Source organism: Equus quagga, chromosome 5, assembly GCF_021613505.1.
Source record: "Equus quagga isolate Etosha38 chromosome 5, UCLA_HA_Equagga_1.0, whole genome shotgun sequence".
Lineage (NCBI taxonomy): Eukaryota > Metazoa > Chordata > Mammalia > Perissodactyla > Equidae > Equus > Equus quagga.
The window spans coordinates 5537998-5557488 of NC_060271.1; the positions used below are offsets into that span (position 1 = coordinate 5537998).

The 19491-nt window shown below is 42.8% G+C and overlaps 1 protein-coding gene across 4 annotated transcripts; it reads right to left on the minus strand.

Annotated features, from left to right (window-relative positions):
• Positions 1-886: 886 nt before the first annotated feature.
• On the minus strand, positions 887-19447 carry LRRC42 (leucine rich repeat containing 42). 4 transcript variants are annotated; one of them, XM_046662800.1, is made up of 9 exons: positions 19316-19443; positions 18050-18082; positions 13681-14167; positions 8861-8992; positions 7551-7669; positions 6235-6323; positions 5951-6064; positions 2715-2799; positions 887-1394 (listed from the first exon to the last, which is right to left on the minus strand). In XM_046662800.1, the coding sequence occupies exons 3-9, from the start codon at positions 14151-14153 to the stop codon at positions 1120-1122; spliced, it is 1287 nt and encodes a 428-aa protein (XP_046518756.1). In that variant the 5' UTR covers positions 14154-14167; positions 18050-18082; positions 19316-19443; the 3' UTR covers positions 887-1119. The 4 variants fall into 4 exon arrangements, with proteins under 4 accessions (XP_046518756.1, XP_046518758.1, XP_046518757.1 ...); XM_046662802.1 differs by lacking the exon at positions 19316-19443 and adding an exon at positions 19169-19193; XM_046662801.1 differs by lacking the exon at positions 19316-19443 and adding an exon at positions 18219-18524.
• Positions 19448-19491: the final 44 nt, after the last annotated feature.

A 19491-nucleotide genomic window follows, 5' to 3' on the forward strand; every position in this document is an offset into this window, starting at 1 on the left:
TAGCCACATGAGAAAAATAAAAACAGATGAAATCAGTATTTTTAACATCAAAAATACCATTTTAACACATAATCAATACTTAAAAACTGAAGATACTTTTCATTCATATTTTCGTACTTTGGTCTATCTGATATCCAGTGATTTACAGCACATCTCAATTTGCACCAGCCACATTTCAAGCATTCAATGGCCACATGTGACCAGGGGCTACCATATTGGACAGTGAAGATCTAGAGCCTTGCTACTCAAAGTATAGTCCACAAATTAAAGCACTGGCATGCTCTGCAAACTTGTTAAAAATGCTCAATCTCCGTTCCCACTCCAAACCTACTGAATTAGAATCTGCATTTCAACAAGATCTTCAGGTGATTTGCATGCACAATAAAGCTCAAGAAACACTGGTCCAAGGCAAGTTATTGGTCTCAGGTTCCTCATCCATCAAATAGAGGTGACAATCCTCACTTTGCAGGACTCTCGTGAAGATTCCTGGCAGTTTACTTCACAGACTGAATAGCTGGGATTTTAATAAATGCTAACTAGCATTTAAGGAGGCGAGGTAACAGAGTAGGCTTCAGAGTTAGAGCAAAAGGAGGACAAGTTCTAGTGCTGTCACTTCAAGCTCTGTGACCCAGAACGACTCACTTACCTGGAGGCTGAGTTTTCTTAACTTTAAACTGGGGCTAATATCTATCTTCCATGGTTACTGAGAGGACAGGGCATGGCACATAGGAGGCATTCAATAATGGGAGCACGTGTGTGTGTGTGTGTATATATATCCTATGGGCTAGGTCAAATTGGGGTAGTAACAAATCACGTGAAGCTGCCTTTTTAGTTCACACGGCGTTCCATCCCCAAAGTCTTATCTCTAGTTGCTCCAGTCTATATTTCACAAGCAGAATTTATGGACAGCAAAACGTTTATTTGAAAAATTACTATGTATTGAAAATATACATTAGAAATTACATACTTCCATAGTACTCCCCTCCCCCACCACAAAAGTAGAAATATCTGCTTGCTATGCTAATGCCATAGGTAAATTCAAACAAAAAGGAAAATGTCATCAGCCCCCTCTCCTCATACATTAGAGCTGGGGGGGAAAGGTCAATTTCTATCTGCCAATCAATAAGAATTTAACAAGTCCCAGTCTTCCACAGCAAGACACACATATTTCTGCTTTGAAGACTGTGAAGAGTTACTTTGTTCCTTCTCTGGCTCCTCAAAAGCTCTCTTCTTGCTCTTCTTTGACTCCTGGCTTAAGACAGCTTCACATTTCAACAATGGCCCATGGCAGTCTGCAGCTTTCTCTTTATAGAACTGGAGTTTCTCAGAAGAGTTCATGTGGGTATCTGCCAGCGGACACTTCCCTGGGGCTTCTGTTCGAGCCCGCTTCCCATCTATAAGAGCGACAGGAGGGAAGGGCGATGAGTTTACCACTGGCCTGATAATGCCCGCTTAAGCCCAGAAGATGATCCAAGGAAACAACAAAGGCCCCAACAAGTGGCGTTGGACTAATTTTATTCCCTTCCAAGTGCCCAGTCAAGTAACAGTGGCACAGGCACGAGCACAGGCTGAAGGCAGGTACTCTGCCACTTCCTGGGGAAGTGACCTTGGGCAAGTGACTCATCTCGAAATTCACTTTTCTCATCTTTATAAAGATATAAAACCTGTTTCATAAGGGTGATGTGAAGATAAATGAAATAATGTGTAAAAAGTGCTTAGCACAATGCTTGGCACGCAGTAAAAGCTCAAAAAATGTTACCTACTACTATTCAAAATCTGGACCGGACTGCCTTCTAAGAGCCAAATTTGTGGCACAACTCTAGCAAATGTTACAACCTTTTTCTGTATTTTTTGATACGCCCTGGATTCTTCTTACTTTGTTACCTTTATTTTTCCCTCACTCCAATTTCATCACTTAACTCTTTTTAAAAATTACTGTAAAATATCTATAACATAAATTTACCATTTTAACCATTTTTAAGTGTACAATTCTGTGGCATTAAGTACATTCACACTGTTGTGCAAACACTGCCACCATCCACCTCCAAAACGTTTTCATCTTGCAAAACTGAAATTCTGTACCCATTGAACACTAACCCTCTGTTACCCCTCCCCCGAGTCGCAGGCAACCACCATTCCACTGTCTCTCTATGAACTTAACTATTCTAGGAACCTCGTATAAGAGATTCCTATATGTATAATATGTATAAGAAGAATCATACAATATTTATCCCTTTTTGACTGGCTTTTCACTTAGCATCATTATCTTCAAGCTTCATCCATGTTATAGCATGTATCAAAATCTCCTTCCTTTTTAAGGCTGAATAATATTCCACGGTATGTAAATACTACACTTTGTTTATCCATTCACCTGCCAATGGACACTGGGTTGCTTCCACCTTTTGGATACACTTAATTCCTTTTTAATCTCTGTACTCTATCTACTTTTGTGCCACCACAAATCTTTTTTGGAACAAGATGGGATATAAATAAATAAATACCTACACCACTTAATAAGCTATTTTCCTGGTACAGGTGCTCAAAGCTGTGTAAATTTACATTGGAACCTATGTTGAGAGAATACAACTCTTGCTGATCTAATGAAGTCAATTCTATCATAACTTATTTTCCCACTGAGTGAAAACAGGCTTACTGCTTTAAGGGTGAAAAATAACTCAAAGGCAAAAAACTCCAAAAGAAAGGGAAAGTCTCACAGAAGCGCTGAGCTGCCGCTCGAGGCTCCGAGGTTTCTTGTAGCTTCACAGCTTCTGAAGTCACACGCTCCCACTGCAGAACAATCTAAAATGTATTTGGAAAGATTTGAATCCGAACAAAATCTCAAGCTTTGAATCTCAAGCCTTCCTTGTTCCCCTTGCTCCCTTTCCATAGACACAAACCCCTGTGGCAATCCTACTTGAGATGAGTGGTGATAAGAATAAGAACTAAGTCAACTCTGGACGTTCTGTTTTAATAAAGGAGTTGGTCAGAAAACACACATGTTGGATATGTATGTTCGTATGACTCAGGAAAAATCTATAGTAATGCCCTGTCTATTTTCATCTCTATTCCAAGCTAGAAATAAATTGCATATCCTTAAACTAAATACTAAAGTTTAAAACCTTCGTCATAATACTTTTCACGCATTCCCAGAGTCACTTTCATGCCTTAAAATATACCAATTGTAACTCAAACTCGTGTGTGTGTAAAACGCTGTTTCCATATTCTCACACTTCACAGTCAGTTTCCATTTTTAAAACTGTCACAAATGTATTTTTATTATAAGCTACCACAAATCCTTTTGGAAATTTGGCTGAATATAAACCATGCATAAATAAAATAAAGTAAATGATTATTTCACATTTCCCATGAGTAACAAGAACTTTAATATTTCTCACTACGGTATGCAATGAAATGATCATAAAGAATCAAGGAAACATTTTCAGGGCACAGAGGCCGTCCAACAGCTTAAGAACACAGTCCCGGAGTCAGCTCCACTACTTACTAACCAGGGGACTCTTGGCAAGTGATTTAATTTTTGAGTCTCAATTTCTTCACCTGTAAAATACGGATTAGTAACAATACATACCCCATCAGGCAGTTGTTAGGATTAAATGAGATAACACACATACGGGGCTTAGCATCATGTCTGGCACACACAAACCGCTCAATCAGTATTAGTTGTCGCCCCTTCTATGATACTTTCCTGATTATGGAAAATGGGGACAGAGCTAAGAGAACACCATGAGGAACAGCTGAATCTGGCCAGTCAGTGGGCAATGGGGAAAATGGTGCTTCCACTAACAGAAATAAGAACATCAACAGGACCAGCTGTTCAGGGAAGAGGAAGAAGAAAACAAGTCTGGTTCTGGAAAAGCTGGATCTGAGGTGACAGGTGGAGATTTATGGACGATCCTTAGGAAGAGGTTAGTGTGTGAGAGAAGATAATGTCATCTCTGCAGGGACAGCTAAGGCTCTGAGAACAATTAAGATCACAAGGAGAATGCGTGGAGACAGAGGAGGACAGGAGGAATTGAGGACTCAGCAAGAGGTAGAGGGAGGAGTGAGAAAGTTAGGGGAGAGCCGGGGAAAGGCCAAGAGAGAAAAAGCACAAGGCACGCATGTTTCCATCAGCACTGCAGAGAAGCCCGGCAGGTGAGGGAGGAGAGCACGTGCCGCCTTCCAGAGAACACCTGCAGGAGAGCAGCGGGGCCAGAACTAGGTTACGAGGGACTTAGAACTGAGAAGGCAGCAAGGAGGTGGGAGGAGACAAAAATAGCAACGAGCCACCGCTGTGCTGGGGGCGAGGCACATGTTAGAACAAGGGTAGCTCGAGTATGTTTATACACAGAAGGCAAACAGGCAGCCCAAGGTGAGAATGCAGATGCAGTGAGGCAGTAGAAGGAAACAATTACTAGTAAAACATCACAGAGGAAGCCGGAGATCTTAGGGAATAGAAGTGAAAACAAAAAACAAAAACAACTCTAAAGGGCTTATCACTGGAATAAGGTGGCACATCTGTGCCTCTACAGAGGCGGGAGGTAGAATATGGCTGAACAAACAGAGAAATTTGGAGACAGAGATAAGGCAGTAAGGGGACTCCTGTCAGATGGCTTCATTTTTCTGTGTTACCTGCTGAGAGTGAGGCAGGAGGGGAATGGAGTCAGCCTGAAACAACTCCAATAAGGGAGCAACAAGACATGGAGGAAGCTCTGCTGCCGAGCCGCAGGGGCCCACGCGCGGCGCATGGCATGAAGCTGCCCTGGCCCAATGAGCTCCCTCCAGGCCCGGCTGCCAGGTATCTCCTTCCCCCTTACCAAGCTCTGCTAGAGCGGTCTCAGTTGCTGCATTTCACAGGTGAAGAAACAGAGACTCAAAGTTGCCTCAAGTTGTACAGCTATGGCGTTATCAAGCCAGGATCCCACACCCAGCTCTCCGACGGCATAGCCTGTGCTCTTTCTACCACGTCACCTGCTACCAAACTACATCAAGCCTTTGTTACGACCATCCCACACCCGCCTCAAGTCCACTGGATACATCTAGCCTTCACCCAGGTCTACCAACTGTGCCTGGCAATGCACTGTGGTGATTACTCCAGGAGGCATTTTTCTGGACCAACTTCAAAGTGCTTCTGAAACACAGACTCACTTGCCCCCTCCTTGCTTCTCTACAGGGAGGTGATGCTACAACCAGGCGGTTGGACAGGTCCACCATCGGGCATTATAGCTTGAGTCGAGGAGGGATCCGGAACAAAACAGTCTGCGGGGGGCCTCTAGGCTTCCGCCAACAGACCTTGGGTTAAAGTGTCTGAAGGAGAAAGGACCAGCCACAGGTAAGCTGGCAGCTATGGCTGCTACGCTCCTTGGTCACCCTGTGACTTCCTAATTAAGTCTGTACTCTACTACATTGGGAAAGACCATCAAGAAGACGAGAGGCAAAGCAAAGGTCAGCTAAGAAACTAAAAATGGGAAGGCTCAGTCAGAAAAAGGCGAAAAAGACATTTACCTCACTAAGGCTCTGAGTGGTAAGAAATTTGCCCAAAAAGGGAGAAGAGCCAGATATGAATCCTTATCAGTGTGGCTTATTCTCTTTCTAGTATATACACATTGCTAAGAGAATCTGTCCTTCTGAAGGTGGGTCATACTGCTTTTCTGCATAGCAAGCCAGAATTCACTTATTTTCTGAGTCATTTATAAGACGGAATTTTCTCCTACGTCCAATAAAGATGAAGCAGAATCTAGTGCCAGAAGCATGAGATTTAAGGAGAGGCATCTAACACCTTTCCTCAAGTAGCTGGGTCAGTTAAAGGCCATCAGTGTCTCTGATTTGACATGATGATGACAATTCAGCCAAGGAATACCAAAAGGGTTAACGTTTGTTCAAAGTGTTGAATAAGACACTTGGAATTAAAATGAAAACTACATTAACTGTAGGGGAGAGAAATCTGCATCACCTGGTCGGCCCAGCCCTCCGTCTTGCAGTTACTGTGATCGAATTCCTTCAAGGGCACTTTGGAGTGAACAAGGCCGATGTGGGTCTGGAGCTTGTGTTTGATGGCTGTGATGTCCTGGCGAAGGGAAAACAGAACAGCAACACACACCTCAGGTCAATCCTGACTTGCTTTCAGTAGCAAAGGATCACTACTAGAAATACTGGCCCTTTCTAAACACCAATTAGCAGAAGCAAAATATCAAACTGTGAGTGTGGAAAAATACGAGAAGGGAGCACAAGTCTTACCTTGATCCCCGTCCCAGAGATATCTAAGCAGTTTAGTTTTCTAAAAGAGAAGAGGTATCCAATTCCTGCATCTGTGATCTCAGGGTTACCTAGATGTCAAAAACATGGGTAGTATTCTGTTACAGTATAACTATTGCTAAAATGCCAACAACAAGGTCAGAAAAAAAGCTGAACAATGATAAAGTATAAAATATTGAGTGAGCAAACTTAGAGTAAACTAAATACACAGATCTTATCTTTAGCCTATCTGTAATATGTAGGAGCCACGCTAAATAATCCTTAAGATCCTTTATAGCTCTAACTTTCTAGGAGCTGAGGGTTAGCAGAAAAATAAATGAACCAGGTAGGGTTTAATCTGGAACCACATGAAAACAGCATATAAAAACGTATTAAAATGGTACATTAGACTTTGTTCACAGCCATTTCACCTCCAAAGTAAAAAGATTTATTTTAAAAAGATTTTCAAAGGTACTTAGATACAGAGACTATTACTACTCTTACTAACTTGCATTGTTTTCAGAATCCTTTCTTGTGTACTGCCTTCTCACATCAGAGAATACTACATGTAGCACTGAGGCCTCAAGGTCATGGGCCCAGTGCCTGGCACATTGTACACGCTCAAAAAATATTTGTTGAACGAATACACTTCCCTAGGAGGGAGGGAGGACATTCATTATTATCTTCATTTTACAGAAACCAGAACCAAGGTTCAGAGAGGTTAAATAACTTACCCAAGGGCAGACAACTGCTAACAAAAGTAACACTGCAAGGAGTGTTACCCTGACCGCAAACCCTGCTCCTTCTATTCTTTTGACACTATACCATCCTGCCACATACTCAATGGATGCTCAGTTAAATCATAAATGATTTCTATCAGCTTTCTACCATTGGAGTCAATATCTGGTTAATTCTGAGTAAGTTATCAGAACTGTGGATTCATTCAGATTTTCATCAAGCAAATACTGATAAAAAAAAGACCTAGCTGACAGACACTATGGATCAGCAATGTGAAGAAAGAAAAGATGAGCCACATGTCCTTTATATATGCTAGGAATATGATGAAAGGCTGCCCCACGTGCACGTAGTGAGAGGCATGGATGAATCAGTCAGGGCTTTTCCTCCCCTAAAGAGGTGGCAGCAAGCCAGGAAAGGTATCTGGCCAGGAGTCAGAGCCTCTGCCTAGGGTCCTGCTCTGTTAACTTGCTGTGACACCTGGGAAAGTCCCCTCAATTTTATCACCTCTAACATGAAGAACTAAATGATTTCTAAGGCCATTCTTCCAACATTAATAATCTATAATTTCTAATAAAACTTACAAGATAAGTCTAATAATGTTAGATTTTCAAGGCCTCTTTTCATCACTCGAACTGGTGCTGTCATTTTCCGCACCCCGGCATCAGATAAACAATTATCCTTCAGGTGGAGTTGAGTTACGCTAGGGAAACAAAGTCCATAAATAAATTACTTAAAGAGGGTTTGAGACAGCCTAGGTATGAGAACATGCTTTCATAAATTTCATTAAAAAATACAAAATGTCCTCGACTTCTTGCGATTTCACACCCAATGCATTTAACAGACAAAGATCTTTCGGTGCTACTTCAGTTACTAAGCGAGGGTTAACTTAGCGATCAAAGTGTCATGTAGTACTAATCTCAGATGGCAGAGGGCACTAATGGCATATGGGCAAATGAGCTAAACAGGGACATCAGGAAGGGGACAAATATACTTTGCTTAACACAAAAGGTGCATTCCTAACGAATCCTGTTGAAAACCCAAAACACCAACTATGTCAGGCAAGTCTGCTAAAGAACTCCTATGAGAATTCTTTTTGCACAGCAACCAATCCTTTAATTTTAACTAGCTTTATAAATCTAGATTTTTAGATTGGGTTTGTAGGTATCTTCATAACCCAATCCATCCAGCTAACCTGAAATTGGTGTAGAATGTTCTTCACTGTCCCAAAGACAACAAGAAATGTGAACCTTTACTAATCTCACACAGAAACACTTTTGGACGGAGCCGTGGGTAGGTGTCACTAAGGCAGGCCCCAGGTAGTGGGTTGGACTCAGGTTTGTAATGCTGCTATCCTTCTGGGTGTTTATGAAACCACAACGGAATCCATCTGACCTCCTCTCTGCTGGCCAGACTGAGTAACCTGAGACCAGTCAGACTATTTGCAAATGATATGAACTGGACAATTTCTTTAAATTATAGTTCTAGAAACGGACTTACTTGACTGCCTTTAATAGTTCACTTTTTAGTTCACTGATAGTTAGAATATGATAATGATTGTAGAAAATTGTACAACTTTTCACCTCTTGTCAGCATCAACTAGGACTGGACAAATAAAGGACAAAATCATTTTTCAACCCAGGTAGCTTCCAGTACTACATGTTGAAATAAAGGTTATTCAGAAAAATGAACCAACTGACTTATTTTCCTAAGAGTTGTCCAATCTATATTGTTTGTACCATGTAAGTGGAGACTGAAAATGTTTTAGGAAAAAAAAAATTAGCAAATAAACACAGGATTGGGAAGTAATTAGCATTCTTCAAGATGATCCCATTGGATCATCCTTTAAAAAAATAGCAAAACATTTCATCTACAAGTGGTGGCAAGGCAGTACCTAGACAGGGCCTCATTGGTGAGATGCTCTAGAAGTTCGTGCTCATCTCCAAGCTTGCAACAGGAAAGATCCAGACAGGTCAGCTCCCGGAAAGATTTAATCTCCTCAAGTTTTTCTGAAATCACCAGATATCTGTGGGGTGGGGAGAGCAGTCAACAGCTTTTCTCTTCCTTCTTTTATAACATCATCACTTGTGGCTTTGTGCCACAGTCAACATTCCATCAGGACAAGGTACTAGGTAATAAGCAGACTCACTGATTACCATGTGGGCACAGGTTGAATTCTTTAATTAGTAAATGCCTTGAAAGTTTTTTTACCTGACGGTGGAATAATCATCTTACATGACAGAACTTGGTGCTGGTGTTGGGACCTTATTCGAGAATTTCCAAACCTCAGGATACTCAATTATTCTTTAAGGTTGCTTTTTACCTAATGCTCAGTATCTAGTGGTCTAACAACTGCAACAGGGCCAAGAACTCTGGGTTCTAATCTTGACATCCCCAAGAACATACCAAGAGATATCAGCAGATGACTTTTTATCTTTTCTACTCAAACACAAGCTTGAGTGGCTGCCCACTCCACTGTGCCTCTGTTATCCTGCTAACTTTACTCTCGAAGTATGGGCAGCCCTCCTACCACAAGGACTCCTTGTAATCCAGATGGGTAAGATAAACCTGTGAACAAGCACAATTACACTGGAGCACCTCGCCAAACTGTTATCAGGAAACATCAGGGAGGCCTCCGGAGAGGAAAAGGAGATTAAAAAGGCATTCCACAGCCCAGGCTACCAGCTCCGCCCTGCTTTCTAGTTGGTTGTTCATCTATTTCAGATGACGTAAGTGAGAAAAAACGAAGAGGGATTAGGTGTGACAGGAAACAAGAGGAGAGGATCCTAAGAGAACAGGGAAACTGACTTGTAGCAAGAGCATGCCTTTCTCATCCACTTTCCTCACGGATTTCCAGAAGTTTCCACCGCAAGATAGTACGCTAGAATCAGTGGGGTTACACTTAAAAGCGTTCACATCTCTCTTCTGTCAACAGGATCATAATTACCAAAAACAGGACGCAATAATCTGAGAGCAAGAGGGGAGTTAAATCTCTTCTCTTCCTACTTCCAACCAAAATAAGATGTACTGAAGCAGATCGCTGGCCTGACTGCTAGGTACAGATGGCCTGGGGCACTGATACCCCCTCTAAGCTGCCTGGTGACCAAGCTCAGCTGGGTACACAAACGAGCCTTATTTACTCAGACTATTTTAATTGCTGCCGGCTTCCATCTTCCAATCACAGAGCTGCAGTGGGTTAATGGAGATTTGGGGGATTACTGGCAATCAGAGAAAGGAAAACACACATCCTTTGATCAATTAACCAACAGACTTTTAGTAATTCTGAAACAAAGGTTAGCTGTCAAGTACATAACAATGTATAACATGATTAACAAACACTACAAAAATGAAGACTGAGAAACAAACACACAAAGCCACAGACACTCTTAGATGCTTCTCTAGGACATAATCAAAGCTCTAGAGTCCTGCTCACACAAGTCTTCCAATTTGCCCCGTAGAGTTCAGAACCACGTAGCAGAGAAGCAACAGAAAGAGCAGAGATATATTTTAGTGTCAGACAGGCCTGAGTTTGGATTCTAACAACCTTAATTACTTGTGTGATTGTGAGAAAGCTACTTAACTTCTCTGAGCCTCAATTTCTCCAGCTGGAAAATGGGGCTGACGATTACTTTTCAGGATTAAGAAAATGAGAAACAATATTCCAAAAGCACATGGCATTTTATAGGCCCTCACTAAACGGTAACTATTGTAATTACTTCAGTCACACAGCGTGATATTTTAAGGAAAACATACTTGCCTCCCTGAGACCACCAATAGGATTGAAAGTCACTGGGGTTTCAACACAGGGAAGAGTTTTGTAGGGCTGGAACCCAGTCAACAAAGAGACTGGCTTCTGCTTCTGGCGGAAAGCTTTGTGACCCAACCTCAAGACATCAATGCCTGCACCTACCCAATTATCTTATTGTCAATTATTTTCTCAAGCTCTTTCCCTCCAACCTGAACCCTTCTGTGCTGGTAAAACCTTTGCTGCTGCAGCTTCAAGCCTGGATTGCAAATGCAAACCCAAATCTCCTACCCCTTCCTATTTTCCTTTGGGGATTCAAAAGGAGAAGGGAAGTTTTTGATTATAATTGAAAATCTTACTCTTGTATCTGAATAAATTCAGACAGTAAAGTTTGGAACTGTTGCAATAAAATATTAGCCAAAAGAGTACATTAAAAAGTTCCTTATATTTTTCCGATTATAAAAGTAATACATGTTCCCTGGAGAAAAAATTAAGAAAATATGGACATTAAAAAAATTAAAACCAATTTCAATTTCACTATCTAGACTACATTTCCATGGGTTTCTTTTTTTCTTTCTATATACTCAATACATATAAAAACTGCCATTTTTAAAGCAAAATTAGGATCATATAGTATATGTAACCTTAATTCTTCTTGCACTTTTTATACAACAAACATTTCTCCACATGATTTTAAATGATCTTTGAATATTATGTTAATAGTTATATAATATTTCATCATATGAATGTACCATAATTTGCTTAACTAATTTCCTATTGTTGGATATTCAGCTTTCAAGTTTTCACTATTACAAATGGTACTATAATGAACAGGCTTATGTAAAAATATTTGTTCCTGTAACTGATTATTACATTAGAAATTAGAATAGATTCTTAGTCAATGGAATTAAAGGGCAAACAACTGGTACGGATGTTTTTAAGGCTCCAGATGCATACTGCCAAGTAGCTTTCCAGAAATGCTACAGTAATTTATGTGCTCATCAAACATGAATGAAAGTGCTATTCTCATCCAATCTGACCACTGGAACAGTATGGAGACATCACAAATGGATAAAAGGATTTTCACTACCATGAGAAATACTTAACTTATAATGCTTAGGTGGGGGGAAAAAAGAGAATACAAGTCGTAGATAGAGTATACTCCCAAATGTATAAAGATATATATTTGAGGGGGCTGGCCCAGTGGCACAGTGGTTAAGTTCGCACGTTCCACTTCTCGGCAGCCCAGGGTTTGCTGGTTGGGATCCCGGGTGTGGACATGGCACCGCTTGGCAAAAGCCATGCTGTGGTAGGCGTCCCATGTATAAAGTAGAGGAAGATGGGCCTGGATGTTAGCTCAGGGCCAGTTTTCCTCAGCAAAAAGAGGAGGATTGGCAGTAGTTAGCTCAGGGCTAATCTTCCTCAAAAAAAGAAAAACAAGATGTTTGAAAATGTAACCATGAATGGCGGGATTATGAATTTAATATTACAGTTTTATGTATCTCCAAAATAGTATGTACTGCATTTATAAAATAATTCTAAAACAAGGTACATACCATAATTCTATTTTTCATTTTTCTAATATTTCTCCAATGAACATAAATAACTTGGAACAAAAAGCGAAGGCATAAAATTATTTTCAATGTATGAACTACAATGGAATATTGCTTGGCTTTTTCATTTAGACAGGTAATTTTTTTCTTTTCCACTGACAGCAGCCCCAGGCCCAGCTATGCCTGAGACCACAGCACAGAGAGAGCTTCCACAAGGTGCCTGCTCAGCTCCTGAGTCCCCGGTTCTATTCTTGTCTGCATGCGTTTATGTCTTGTCTTTATAAAGAACAATATTTGGCCTGGGGTAAAACCACTAATTCTATGAGCTGATTAAATAAAGACTGCCTCTTTATTTTTTTAAGCATAAGAGCTTAGCTTATGCTTTTTGGTAAGACTTTCTCCTCTTTTCTCACACACTCTGTTTAGCCTTGTTTTAATGGTCATAGTGATTATGCATCTTAATAGTAAGCTACCTTTCACATTTTCTAACTACAAAAAAGTTCACATAGGGGTATACCACACAGTTACTTTAAAATTCGACAGGTATTCATGGTAAATACTTTTCAAAATATGTGAAGCAAGCAAGGTGCATAACAATGTAAGCAGTGTGCTTCCATTCCTGTAATGAAGGGGAGAGCTATACACGCATGTATATGCACAGAACACCTCTGGAATGATATAGAAGAAACTGATAACAGCAGTTGCCCCTGAGGAGAGGAAATAGGAGATGAGATGGGAGGAAGGCTTATGTTTCACTTTATATCTTTTTGTGTTTATGTTTGAATTCTTTCCATGTCCATTTTCTTAATTAGTAGATGCTTTGAAAGTCACTTTACATCTTGGCAGAACAAAAACTTTAAATCAATAAAAGTCTGAGCAAAGTCAAGTCCTAAGAGAAAACATCTGCTCTCTTGGAAAACAAACAGACCTTGGTGTTGGTTTGGGGAACTTATTTGAAAATTTCCCAACTTTAAGACACGTACAATTTTAATTACTCATTCTTTTAAAGTTGCTTTTTATCTAATGCTCAATATCTAGCGGTCTAAAAACTGGAACAGGGCCCAGAACTCTGGTTACTAATCTTCACATCCCCAAGAGCATACCTAGAGAGATCTGGCAGATCACATCTTGTTTCTTCTATTTTCTCTTACCAGGAAAGTTGGCAGAAGAGTACTTTCTACCTAATGGAGGAACTATGGCAATCAACTAATCCTGGTAAAGTGTTTTCAAAATAAAGCTAAGTGTTGTCTGGGACGGTGAGGGGGTTAGAAAGACAGTGATTGTTCTCAAAACGGCCCACCAATTTGTGTTTGGAAGTTCTATTTCATGGGGGAAACCCCCAAGCTGCTAAGCCCCAGAGCTCGACAGTATTAACACACCCAATACAATACTCAATATCCTAACCTGAACACCCACCTGTTTCGCAAACACAGGGAGCAGAGCACCAGACTTCCATAGGCCTCAGTGAATTTCTGCAAAGCCCTCAGCCCCGCACCTGGTTCTGTGAATTTCTGTCTGGCTTCAGCAGCAGAGAACAGCTTTTCAGCAATCTGCTCAGGAAAGCCAATAAGGGAATCAATGTGATCAACATTGTCGGAGATGAAGCCTAGGACAAGGCTGAAGAGGGATTTGGCAGAGTACCGAAGATTCCCCTCCCGGGTGTATGTGAAGATGAAATGATCAGTCTTCTCTTTCTGGGCAGTATCATCTTCCCTGTTCATGCAAAGCTCCACAGAAAAGCCTTTGGGAAACAGTCTGAAAGGCCTTGGCTTCTGCAGGCTACTCCTGACGCCATCCAAGGCCAGATTGACCATGTGTAGCTGCCCATTTTCTCGCACATAGATGGGCCCTGGGTCCAGGTGGTTTTCTGAGTTGAGGTAGCAAGACATTGCCTTGGGTGTGACTGTAAAAGTAAGGCACAAGGAAAGCAAATCCAATTAAAATGCCATTCGTAACACGTAACTTCATCTTGCTATGCCCAGAGCTTTATGAGCCTACCAGGCAGGCCTATGGCTAGTTTGGGGAAACAAATCTTACAAGTTGCCTGTGAATTTTAGCACTGCAGGTTGCTTCTACTGCCTCTACCTGGAATGCCCTTGCCGACCCTTCCTTTTCTCTTGTCTACCTGGTAAACTCCTACTCACCTTTCAAAATCCAGCTCAAATCTCATTTCTAAAACTTGCCCTGAAAAAGTTATCACAGAAGCGGCCAAAGAGTCACCTACAAGGAAAGTCACAGCCGCACAGTTGATGTTTGCAAAACAACTGGAAACAACCTAAATGTCCAACAGGAGTGTATTAAATAAATTATGATATGCCCATGCCGTGGAATATTATGCAGCCATTAAAAGTGCAGAATTTTTATTGATTCACAAGTTACAAATAGTACACATGGAATTTACTATTTCTGTTTTTTATACATACTTCTGCACAGAACAAAGAACAGAAATTAACAACTTTCTTGGCATCTTCCACACCCTTCTTTGTTGTACCTGGCTCACTGTTCTACTACTGATTTATCTCTGGACTTGTGCTCTGCTGGTTTGAGCTCGAGAAGAGGGACCATGTTTAACTCATCTAGACTCCCTAAAAAGTGCTCTGGCATGTAACAGTCCCTGACTATTTGTGGAATTAAAGTTAATTCATTTTCTAAACCTTACAGAGACCACGAGCAACAGGGTTTTTTGGATCTACAAATAAATACCTCCACCACAAGAGCAAAATAAAAGCTATTCTAACCCTTGGAAGCATCACATCTATTAAAGCACTATTAGGGCACTTGTAAGGTAAGACAAAATATCAAAAACAGCTGGGCATTTATACAATGGTGTGGGCGACATTTTTTGCCCACGCACTAACTGGAATAACTACTTGTTTTCTGAGCAACTGTGAGATTTCAAAATATATGAGAAATTGAAATGAATATTTCAAATTACTTATGAAATTAAATAAAATGAAAGTATCTGATTATCAATTCTACAATAATTTAAAGGGAAAAGAGAGGTAAACTTCAAGATAACATAGGTCAAAAAGCTGCTATTCTCTCTAAAAAACTGATTGACTTTCAGAGTGAACTAACCCAGCTTCTTCTGCGTTAATGCAGGACTAGGATGTAGCTCTGATGCCACTTAAAAGTGTCAGCAAATCAAGTCAGTGATGAAAAATGCTGAGTCTCTGGAGATCAGACCTGATTCTGTTTGCGACATCAGTACCATCCATGTTTTCCCTGAGAATAATTATGTGTGTAAAAGCACATCAGAAAGGAGGGCCCTGCCTAGCCTGAGAGCCTCACCTTTCCTGCTTATCTCCTATGCCCTGCTCTCTGGCCATGCCATACCAGCCAGGTAAGTTGGCTGTGCTCTCTTGTCCTACTTGGCCCTCACCCATTCTGCTCCCTTCGGCTGGAACATCCTTCTCTGCTTCCCTGACTTAGCTAATTCCTACTCATCAGCACTCAGCTCAACCACTATCCCTCTCCTGGGAAACCTTCCCTAAGGCCCGCACGAGCCACCAGCGCATGCCTATCTGGTTCTCCCAGAGAACCAGTGTCTCCTACATAGCACTTAGCACCGCATACTATGTCTGCTCACTTGCTCACGTTCCCAGAGCTGGGAGCTCTTTGAAGGCAAGGCACTTAATTGCTTCGTCTCTCTTTCCCAGGTCCAACACAGCCCCTAGTACTGAGTAAGCCCTCAACAGACATTTGCTGAACCGAAGGAGAGGAAGGGTGAGACCTCAAAGGGACAGTGCTCTGAGCTGCAGGGCCTGCTGCTACTGTTGCTAGGAGCCAGCTCCTCTTCCAAGCAACAGCTGCAGGCTCCTCCCCCACTTGCCAGACCCTTCTGCAGGTGGTAGAAGCAAAGCAGATGATAGGAGTATATTGTTACTGGTACTACCAGGCGAAAAAAAAAAATCTAAAAACTGGAAAAAAAAATTCCTGTCACAGTGCCAGCTCTTATAACCCAGAGCATAGCCTTGCCAGTATTCAGTGCCTGCTGCTAAGGAGATGCCTCGCTTACTCTAAACTATTCTTCCAGGAGAAGCAAGCATCTGGCCCCTTCAACCTCACAGATTTAATCCTGATGAAGAGATAAAGCAGATCTCCTCGGTCTTTAGACCTGTGATTGGATGTTCAGAGCCCTACTCTACCTGTAGAGCAGAAAGTAGACACCAGGCAGGGCCCTAAAGAGGAATGACTTGATTTTAATAGAAGAAAGGCAACTTCTATGGAAAATAACACATAATAATGGATCAACACACTACAGGCTTCCCGACAATGAAACATGGTCTGCCCATCTGAATTACCCCTAACCCTCAGCCCCAATAGTGCCTTCCACAAACTTTGGGGTAAAATGGACAAACGGATGAATGGACGACCACTTTGGGTGAAAAGCAGAAAAGTCTGATTCCATCCAGCAGAGGGCACAAGCAGACTGGGACCAGAGTAAGGATGCTACGTCAAGCTGCCCCAAATCTTGGCAGCTTCTGCTTCCATGGATCATTGTCAAAAAAGTCACAGTTCTGGCTGTATTTTATCTTTAAATTACTCATCGAATGCTAGTTCTCTTTCTAAATGACGAAAAAAATCAGGTCTTTCCTGAAGAGTAAATCCACATCATCTGTCCAGATGCCCCAAGCCTCTGTTCTTCAACTACGGTTCTTGAGGAAGTGACCGTGGTTCAGGGAATCCTGGTGACCTTTGATTTCTACCAAATTTGTGAATCTTACATTCTCCCAAAAAGGAGTTTCCTGAGAGTTTGGGACGTACTATAAAATGGTCTAACAAGTAAATTAATGTTTAAACTTTTCAAGGTTAAGAAGCATAAAGACGAGAGAATTCCAAACAAAGCTTCTGTACTAGGCTTTGCTTGTAACTGGCTGATGTACAGTGGGGTTTATTAGAAATGGGCCACTTCAGGAGACCAGGCCTGTCCCAAACCATGGTAAAACCCCATACAAACTGGAAAACTAATTAGTATCTGCAAGAATAACAACGTGCAGTGTAGCTCTGCATTAGCTATATTTTCTATTAGATCAAGAGAGTAACAGGGGCACTCTGAGAGTCTCCCAGCCCCCTAAAGATAGGCAGTTTTGTAATTCATACATCACAGAAAAATACTAGAATAGTGCATGTTCTAGTAGTTGGTCACCACAAATGAGTCAAAGTTTCCATGAAGCATGTCATTTTGAATAAGAGGCAGGATAAAATAATTGATAACTAGATATAACAGCTTTTTCGACCTTGAAGCCAGTTTACCAAGCAAAAAGCATGACTATCCCAGTCAAGTGGACTGGGGGAGGAGAGGAGGAAAGGAGGAGGAGGGAGGGAGAGAGGGAACAGGATTAAAATTGTGAGCTGAGTCTATGGCTATCTAATTTGAAAAGAAAGATAAGAAAACTTTAGGGTAAAGAAAGTTAACAATCCCAGAATAATAAATCATAGCAATCAATGATTACGATGCTAATAAGAGCGGGTGTGACAGCTACCATTTATTAAGCAGCCACCAGTTGCCAAGCATTGTGCTGGGTACCATGTAAAACGATCTCATGTATCCCCAACAATCCTATGAGGCTGGGACTGCCATTTAACAGGTGAAGAGGCTCAGAGAAGTAAAGTAACTTACTTAAGGAACAGAGCTACTAAGTGGCAGAGCCAGAATTCAATCTCAAGGCTGTATTACTCCAAAGCTTAAACTCTTTCCACTGCATGATGCGGTCTCTCAAGAATAAAAATATGACATCAGCCTTAATCACAAAAGAAAAAGTTAAAAATTAATCTCACCCACCTGTTTGATTCCTCTGGTATTCACCGGCTCAAGCTGGGGGGAGACAGAGAGGAGATAAAAAATAGTAGACATGTGAGGAAAGAGCTGGTGGGCACAGAGCCAGGACAGAGCTACACTGAGGCCTCTCCCCTCCCCTCTGCTAGGGTAGAAATCACCCACATCCACACACCAGGAAAACATCTGCAACCCACGGCCTTCACCCCAAGGCTGCAGACACCCCTGGTTTATCCGGAAATGCAGTATTCTTGAGAAAATTTCTAACATAAAAACCCGAACAGAAGCTAGCTCCAAACCACCAATAACCAACTAATAATCTTCCATTCACTGCTCTGCGCCGCCACCAGCACTCCATTTTCAACTCCTCTCAGTACTGCTTTTTTCCTATAACTTGCACTTTCCTACCTGCCTTCCACCCATACCCCTTCCTCCCCCAAGGTCCAAAGGGTCACGCCTAGCAGTCCCTACTTCCCTCCAGGAACGTGCCACTCTCTCCTACATCTTGACACCCTTCTAGTTTTCCTACCTGCTAACTCTAGAGCCTCACAGGAAATCCAGTCCCCACTCCAAAAATCCTACGCTCCTCCCTTCCCCCACTTCCAGCTCCCCTGGCCCCTCCTCTCAAACCTCCTGCCCTTCCAACCCTTCCAGACCCTGAAATGCGGCTGCCTGTCCCCCAGACCCAACCGCACCCCCACCTGCCTCCCTTCCTTCCCCACGCCGTTCCACCCCCACCCCCGACGCCCCCTTCCCCGTCCTTCACCGGGTACTCTTCCCTTCCTCCTACTCTCCGGGATTCCCTCTCCTAGGACCCCCGTCTCTCCATCTCTTTCCTTGTTTTCTGTCCTCAACCTTCAAAACCCCCTTCCTTCACCCCTCGCCATGCCCGACTTCACAATCCACAACCCCAACTTCTTTCTTCCCTACCCCAAGACCCCACCCCTTCTATTCCGATCCAAGATCCCTTCTCCCCGCCCCAGGACCGCAATTCTCCGTCTCCCTCTGAATTCCCACGCACGCCCCTCCCCAAGTCCGCCCAAGCTAAGCCTGCTCCCTGCTCGCGCCCCGGTCCCGACCCCCAGTCTCACACGCCCAGCACCCCGCCCCCACCCTTACACCCACCTCCCAAACCGCAACATCCTCATCCTCGCACCTCTCAGCCGGCCACACCCCGCCTGTCCCTCCCGGCCGTCCCCTCCCCCACACCCCGCCCCGCCCCCACTCGAGCCCCGGGCTCCGCGAGCGGCTCAGCCCGCGGCCGCCACCTACCTGTGTCTCTGCCCGGGGCAGCGAGCGGCAGCTCCTCCGCGGCGGCTCCCTCCTCCCGCGGCGCGGCTGAGGGGGAAACGGCTGGGCGCCCCGGGCACAAAGCTGCGGAGGGTGGGACGGAGAGAGGGTGGGAGGAGGGAGGGGGCTGGGGGCGACCTGGCGCCGTGGGACCGCGG

Excerpts from the sequence above, each read along its gene's own strand:
- LRRC42 (XM_046662800.1), bottom strand. The coding sequence starts at position 14,153 with ATGTCTTGCTACCTCAACTCAGAAAACCACCTGGACCCAGGGCCCATC. Across the intron at positions 6,065-6,234 it reads TCTCTGGGACGGGGATCAAG|GACATCACAGCCATCAAACA; the intron begins GTAAGACTTGTG and ends TCCCTTCGCCAG. Across the intron at positions 2,800-5,950 it reads CGGAGGGCTGGGCCGACCAG|ATTGTTCTGCAGTGGGAGCG; the intron begins GTGATGCAGATT and ends AATACATTTTAG.